This window comes from Silurus meridionalis, chromosome 26 (assembly GCF_014805685.1).
Source record: "Silurus meridionalis isolate SWU-2019-XX chromosome 26, ASM1480568v1, whole genome shotgun sequence".
In the NCBI taxonomy this organism is placed as follows: Eukaryota; Metazoa; Chordata; class Actinopteri; order Siluriformes; family Siluridae; genus Silurus; species Silurus meridionalis.
Window position 1 is genome coordinate 1,030,290 of NC_060909.1, and position 8,502 is coordinate 1,038,791.

Here is an 8,502-nt window from a genome sequence, read left to right on the forward strand (position 1 = left end):
AGAACCCCTAGGTTATATCATCATGGTAATTACAAAAGCTCCTTGGTACAACTTCATGGTCAACCTTCACTTGTCTCCTCCAGTTCTGGCAGCGTTGGACAGTCCTGGGTGATGAAGTTCACCGAATAGAGCTTAAGAGCTTCAGGCTCTATTAAATTAATCAGGCAGCTGAACTGTTGTCTCATTTGCATAGATGAATTGCAGCTATAAATAAATGCTGATGTTTGTTTAACTGTGTGTGTGTGTGTGTGTGTGTGTGTGTGTGTGTGTGTGTGTGTGTGTGGGCAGAAATGTGAAGGGTGCTCTTTTTTTCTAGCCTGCCAGCGTGACCATCACCATCGGGCTTGCCTCGTTTTTCCGTCGAGTCCATGTGTGATTATGATAGATGATAAGAGCTCTCAGTAGAGCACAAGCAGAAAGCACTGCAGTGTTTAAGCTCAGATCCGCGATAACACCGCGTGGCGTGACCACAGCTCTAATTTCATTACGCTTTCCTCCAAAACAGAGCCTGCAAGAATTTTCCTGACTTTTATGCCGAGGTTTACTGATCACTAACAAATAAAAGTGTGTTTGTTTTAAACGTCATTGCTCGATCCGGGAAAAAGAAAGAAGAAAAATAAACTCTAAAAAAGAGACCGAGAAACAGAATGGAAGGAAGTGACATGTATTTTCCACCAAGTTTTAAAAAAAACGCTGCGTCATGTGGCGCTTCATCAGCCTGAAGAGTGTTTACAGGCTGAAAAGTGTCCACAGCTGCTCTCTTCTTGGCTCGCACAAGCGCACGCATATATACGGGTGATGGAATCTTTCCAGAAGTACAGCAGACATCAGTTGGGACGGCATTAACCCTAAGTGCAGCTTTTGAGACTCGTGATAAAAAGAGTTTCTAAGTATTAACAGCCATCGTCAGAAGCGACACTGATCTGTGCTGTATTTTGGCTGAAGTGAGTGTTTTTTAGAGCGTCTTTGTAAATGCAGGTATATCGGATTTAGGAACAGGGTCGGTCCATTGTTATTTAAGCATCCATTTGCAGTAAATCGCCTCCTGAGGCCTGGTTGAATGACAGCATGGTTACAAGGCTCAGTCGTTTTCCACGGCTCGCCTACCAGCTGAACCATTTCGGTCCTAAGAGAAGCAAAACAAGGCCAGTAAATCTAAATATAGAGTCTGCCTGCGTCTCGGCGGCCCTAAGGGCTGACCTGTGCTGAATCATTTTGGAATATTCCATTAGACATTTTGCCTCTTCAAAAAGCTGCACATATATTAATATATATATATATATATATATATATATATATATATATATATATATATATATATATATATATATATACACACACACACTTTTTTGTCTTGTTGGCAGAAGAAGCTTTTTACGGAACGATAAAGCTGCATCTTTTTATACTGTATAAAAAAATCACGTTTGCTATTTTTATATGTGGCAGTGCCGCTTTTCCGCCGTGACCCACCGGAATAAATGTACGGTTTTGACAATCGGATGCTCATGAATGAAATCTGGCTTCCCTGGACTCGGCACGTGCCTGTATTTCACAATGCAGATGAAATGGAAGCAGTATAAGTAAGGTTGCCAGAACTAAGCAATCAAGGAGATGTTTATTAAATCAACATAATAAGGTGTAACCTGAAAGCAAACCTGATTTATTTGAAATCAAAGGAGGCTGGATACGAGGAGCCATCAGAAGAGCATCCTATTAGCGTGTCTATTTCTGGCCCACTGCAGGTTTATATATAGCCTGCTCAGAAGGTCACATCGGTCACTCTCTGCTCTCGACTTCTTGCAATAATATGGGTTATGGAAGGGAGGGGGAAGCGGGACGGGTTTGCATGGGTAATCCTCCCAGCCCCCTTCATTTTATCATCCAGAAAGAGCTCATTTAATCTCTTCGCTTATGAAAGCTTCAATACAAAGAAGAGTTTAAGCGTTCAGCAACCCCTTTGGAGAACATCTATGCATACGTGCAGCATAGCTTTATTTTCTTGGATGTTTTATTTCAGTTGGATTTAACTCATGATACAGCGGAAGGTGTGCATGAATTTCATTTCCTGATTATTCCATTTATTATAAAGTTCTGCAATGAAGTATAAAAGTAAGACGTTATCACACAGGCTCAGATCAAGTAAACATCAGAGAATCCTGCTAAATCCTAAATGTAGGAAGACTATAATTAGATATGATTGTATATACAGTAAATAACAAGAAGCACAGACTAGTCTACAGTAAAAACCCATAAAGAAGTGTTTCACAGTCCTGCACCTTGGCTCACACTATACACTTCTATTAGCTCATTAAATATTAATATTCATAAAGGTTAAATGAACAGGGAAATAAACAGTAGCGCACTTCAATGTGGAGAGAAAAATATGCTATGAAAGTGAAAACACACTTATTGCTGCCTTTGTGTGATTAGTGGAAGCCAAACACTGGATCCAGCTGACCGATGAGTTAGAGCGAGACGTGGAGAGGCGTCGTGTCCTGGTTGCTTTTTCCGCTTGGTGGAGGCTTCTGGTAGGAGAGTCTTACAAAAATCACTATCAGTATGATCCCTGTTTACAAAGACACAGAATATTACTATCTTCAAAATGACACAGAACACACACTATTAAAAACTCCTCTTCTAATCCACACTTACAGTCTTATAGACTTAATTATACTGATCTTAATTTGGGAATAAAATACTACAGATTGTGTACGATGATTATGATTGTTTTAAGATTGTTTATATATTTCTTCTTAGTTAGATAGTAAAACCTTTTTACCTGCAAATTAAAATTCATCAGAAACATCATTTTAAAGCCTTTTAAGACTTTATTTTAGCTGTAATACTGGTTTTAAAGTTACCTCGTAAATAAATGCTCAATAATCACACTTAGGACTTGTTCATTACTATAATTTATTCCAAACGCATGTTTTATGTCGACATCAACACATTTATTTACGACCTAATAACAAATTATAAGAGTCTGCATGAAGTGTTTCCAAACATCATCCAGTTCAGGTTTTATTTTTGTACTTAATAAAAAGTATTTATGGCTTTTTCACTACAGTGAGTTGTTCTGTAGTTTGATTACAGTTTCTCATGTTGAATATCACTGGCAGCTTGGTGGCGCTGAGGATAACAGCATCTGCCAAATACCATAAATGTAAATATCCCCTCTTGTACACCTGATACTGACTTTCTGCTCTGTTCTGTAGGATGTAAAAGCACACATTTTCTATTATATCTGCCAGTTTATTAGTGATGGTTCCCTTTAACACCGACGCCCACTGGCCATTTTATCATTCTTTTCTCATCGAACGGCCTCCACTTGTTCTCAGTGTTAAAAAAACATTCAGCTGCTGGGATTCTGACTAAGACCAGGCCTGGTCAACTTATTTTTCCAGTTTTGGAGTCAGGGCATTGGCTTCCTCTCAGATTCCGGATTGCTTTTAAAATTGTAATGCTGACCTTTAAGGCCCTACATGGTACGGCACCTCACATGCACCAAAGCTGAGGAATTCTGAGATTAGACAGTCTGAGTCTTTCATTGTTAAATCTGCTTTTAAAACTCACTTTTTTAGGATAGATTTTATGTGAGTTTTTATTTTTGTGATTTATTTATTCTTTGATGTTTATTAACTTTTTTAAATATTTATTCTTATTTTCTTTTTTTTCATTATTATTTTTTTTGTGAATTTTATTATTATTACTACTATTTTATATATATATATATATATATATATATATATATATATATATATATATATATATATATATATATAATTTTTTTTTTTTAGAAAAAAATTTAGAATTTAGATTTTTTTTCCTTTTATTCAATTTAATTCATGTTTATTTATTTTGCGCTTTTAACAATGAACATTGTCTCGAAGCAGCTCTACACAGATCATGTGGTGATAAAAAAATTAATAAGCTTTTTTATGCTTGAAAAAGTGCTTTGAGATGCTACTTTTAAAGGTGCTATAAAATCTAAAGATTATTATTATTAATAATAATAACAGGCACTGCCCTTACACACTGTGGCATGTGTCTATTATAGTACAGTGACATTTTAAACGTTTTCAATAATAATCGAACAAAAAAAATTTCTTGGTAATAAATTTAAAACACAAATCTAATCCCTGTTTGTACTGTAGTGAGAAATTAGATTTCAGGCAGACTTTGGATTCCTACAGGATTCCTACCTATAACTCCCAGAGTTCCAAGCAGGACTCCAAGTGTGGACTGGATTGTGGGCATCCCAGCAAGCTGCTTCACTGCAGTGCGGCAGTTCCCTCTCACGTTACACGTGCACACGGTTACTGGGAGCGAAGAGGCAAAGCGTGAATTCTTTTTTCAAGAATTAAAGAGCAAAAGTGCACTTGATAAGGATGGGGGGAATACGGCAAAAAGCAGCTTGAACAGGACAAAAAAACTCAAATATGAATGAACAAAAATAAAACATGCAAAAATACAAATAAAATGTAGACGTGTTTCAATTCTTTTTTCTAAGAAGCACTATTTTTAGTTTTCATTTCATTTCACTACTCTGGAGTGAGTGGGGTGAAAGCCTATATATATATATATATATATGTGTGTGTGTGTGTGTGTGTGTGTGTGTGATGAAGACAAATAAACAATCAAAAGACAAGACATCTAACAAGCTGTAAAAAATGTGTTTTAAGGCATTACAGCTGTTTTTTTTTCTACATACACATTTCACTTTGTGCAGATAAAAATACTAGAAGGAATTACACATGGGAATGTAACGGGAATGCGTCACGGCTCGACTCGGGGGAAACATGAAACCTTTCCGTTATAGTTACAGTTTATTTTAGAAACATATTTTTTTATTTCAGTTAATTGGAATATTTATTTTACTGATGGTTTTAGTTTTCACACACACACACACACACACACACACACACACACACACACACACACACACTGTCTATCTCAGACATTTGCACACACACTCTAATAAACAGGCCTGAGTATTGAATATATAATCGCTCTACATGGAAGCTGACACACAGAAGATCTGGTGTTGTGACCAGGCAGCGTGCATCAGACGGTCTAATGTGAACAGAACAAAGTGCTCACACAGCACCTGGTACACTGATTCAGCAAACCGAGCGAACAGACTGGGTTTATTCTCGGTCCTGAATAATCTGATGCACTGCACTACGCCTACGTTTTCACACACACACACACACACACACACACATGTGGAGAGAAAACGTAAAAGTGGTGCCAGGCTTCCACGTGAGATTTTGTAGCGATTTGGGACTTTGTTTACAATCTAAGGACACACCAATTATACTGTACATCATCTTCATCATGAAGAACTATTTAAAGAATCAGGGTTAAGAGCACACAGCTCAATGGTCAAGGCTCTGGGTTACAGATCAGAAGGTTGTGTGTTCAAGCCCTGGCATCGTCAAGCTGCAGTTCTTAAGTCCCTGATCAAGGCCTTTAACACTCAGTGCTCCAGGTGTTCTATCATGGCTGACCCTGAGCTCTGAAGAATGAATTGCACTCTGCTGTAATGTCTATGTGACAAATAAAGGCTCTTCTCCTTTAACTAGAGTTTACATTTCTGGAAGAAAATATAATTTATGCTCAACGGTGCAAAACGCATCGCTGGACTCGCTTCACCTTCCGAAGCAATTCTCTTTCACGTGCCGAGCGTTTTGACATGTCACATGTCTATGTTTTATGTGGAGGTGGAACCAATGGCGTCACCAATCACGCGACGTCGTGCGTCATGTTTGTTACTCAACGATCAACTCTTCCCCTCTGATATCACGTGTCCATTCTGTTGAAGGTTTGAGATATTTCATTGGTCCATGTGGACTAAGAGCTGAACACAGACTTACCAGGCAAGTTAATGTAGGTGCTTCTGGGAGGAGAGCTGCTGTCTGAGATGGTGAAGGGCACAGTGTAAACCTCAGGAGTCAGATAGTCCATGTTCAGAGACAGGTTAGTGTGAGTGTCTGCACAGAGAGAAGATCATGAACCCGTCACAGCCGCCCGTGTCTGCAAAATTTCATCATTAATTCAGAATTACATAATAAGGGCAAAAGTATTAGGACATTTTTTTATATTATTATTTTCCCTTTACTTGAACTTCACTTTCATGGGTTGGATGATGTGGAAGATCTCCTGCTATAGAGCTCCAACCTTAGTGAACATCTCAGAAGCTTCCTCACCTCACCTACATTAGTATCTGGCTTTACTAACATTCTTGTAGCTGAATGAAATCTCACACACATCTTCACAAAATCTAGTGAAACATCTCCTCAGAAGAATGGAGCTTATTATATCATCAAAAATAAAAATGTGGAATGAGATGTTCATTAGAGCTCATACCAATCTTATGATCAGGTGAACTTGGAAACCCAAACCTGTTCCAGCCTGACAATACCCCTGTCTACAAAGCCAGCTTCATGAGGATCTGCTTTACATGGTTTGGAGAGGAAGATATTGATTAGCCTGCTATAGAGCTCTTATCTCAACCATCCTGAAAACCTTTGTGATGACTAAACCCCAGACCTCCTCACCTTCTCACCTACATCAGTACCTGACTTACTAACACACAAATGTCCACAAGCAAACTCTAAAATCTAGTGGAACATCTTCCTGGAAGAGTGGAGGGAATTAGAAGAGCAAATTGGGACTAAATGTGGAATGTGATGCTCAAAAATCACAAAACATATTTATGACCAGGTGTCCACAAACTTTTGATGAAACCTGCTGTGTTTCACTTCAGTAATTCTGATATTTCATCTCCTTTTCTCTTCATGTTTCATCGGCTCTGTATCTAATCACACCTGAGTCAGGTGACACAGGAGCAGCAGCATAGTGAAGTCTAGACGTCATGATGTCTCTGTTTTTTTAATCTTATCACGGCTCCTAAAAGTCCTTTAGTCCTTTACTGTCTTTCACACTCACATCCTTTAATGTTGTACCGCAGCAAGAGGCCGTGATTAAACCAGGAGCAACCTACTGTTACACATTCTCTCACTCACTCTCTCTCTCTCTCTCACTCTACCACTCTCTCACTCTACCACTCTCTCACAATCTCACTCTACCACTCTCTCACTCTACCATTCTCTCACTCTACCACTCTCTCACTCTACCACTCTCTCACAATCTCACTCTACCACTCTCTCACTCTACCATTCTCTCACTCTACCACTCTCACTCTACCACTCTCTCACTCTACCACTCTCTCTCACTCTACCACTCTACCATTCTCTCACTCTACCACTCTCTCACTCTACCACTCTCTCACTCTACCACTCTACCATTCTCTCACTCTACCACTCTACCATTCTCTCACTCTACCTCTCTACCATTCTCTCACTCTACCATTCTCTCACTCTACCACTCTACCATTCTCTCACTCTACCATTCTCTCAATTTACCACTCTACAATTCTCTCACTCTACCACTCTACCATTCTCTCACTTTACCATTCTCTCACTTTACCACTCTACAATTCTCTCACTCTACCACTCTCTTGCTTTTTCGCTCTACCACTCTCTCACTCTCTCACTCTACCACTCCCTCACTCTACCACTCTCTCACTCTCTCACTCCACCACTCTTTCACTCTGTCACTCTACCACTCTACCACTCTCTCACTCTACCACTCTCACTCTACCACTCTCTCACTCTACCACTCTCTCACTCTGTCACTCTACCACTCTACCACTCTACCACTCTCTAACTCTTTCATTCTACCACTTTCTCACTCTCTCACTCTACCACTCTCTCACTCTTCAGGTTTACATTGTGGCCTTGAGAGAGCAACTGATTCATAATTCTTTAACATTCACTTTCTTACTTGTTACTAAGCAACAAGCAGCCAATTAAACAATTTTCCACACCTATCTATCTATCTATCTATCTATCTATCTATCTATCTATCTATCTATCTATCTATCTATCTATCTATCTATCTATCTATCTATCATCAATAATTTTTTATGTTCAGTTTTGGTCAAGGATGAGTAAAAGAACATACGAGCAAATAAACGACAGGAAGTAGTTATTAACTGCTGTTACCGGTGGAAGAATAAAGAAAGAGAGGAGCAGGTACTGGCCTGTGCTCAGTGTTTCACCCTGCAGCATGTGTGTACTGAGGATTACTGAGTACTGAGTGTTTAAAGTGCACACATTCATGAGTCAGGTTTAAAGATCTAATGAGAAACCTGAGGACACGTGCCACACTACGTCACAACCATGACGAAGCCTTGTTACGGGTGACTTGTGTGTGTGTGTGTGTGTGTGTGTGTGTGTGTGTGTGTGTGTGGGATAACATGAAAGCATGAAAGCTCAGTCAATATAATTACCCCATGACAAAAAAAATAATTTTCATTCTTAACAAAAAAACAGGAGAAAAAACTCCTGGAGGTCACAGATACATGAACAATCGATACAGTCATCTCATCTCCATGTTCAGTGGAATCTGTTTGTCACATTAGTGACGTTACGAGCA

At 39.0% G+C, this 8,502-nt stretch overlaps 1 protein-coding gene across 1 annotated transcript in view; it reads right to left on the reverse strand.

Annotated features, from left to right (window-relative positions):
- Positions 1 to 1,738: 1,738 nt before the first annotated feature.
- Positions 1,739 to 8,502, reverse strand: part of cdh16 (cadherin 16, KSP-cadherin) — a 37,676-nt gene continuing 30,912 nt past the window's right edge. Inside the window, exons 15-17 of the mRNA XM_046840598.1 lie at positions 5,877 to 5,993; positions 4,203 to 4,319; positions 1,739 to 2,566 (exon numbers count right to left, since the gene is read on the reverse strand). Of these exons, the coding sequence (XP_046696554.1) occupies positions 2,466 to 2,566; positions 4,203 to 4,319; positions 5,877 to 5,993 (335 nt within the window). The 3' untranslated portion in view covers positions 1,739 to 2,465. The remainder of the gene's footprint in view (positions 2,567 to 4,202; positions 4,320 to 5,876; positions 5,994 to 8,502) is intronic.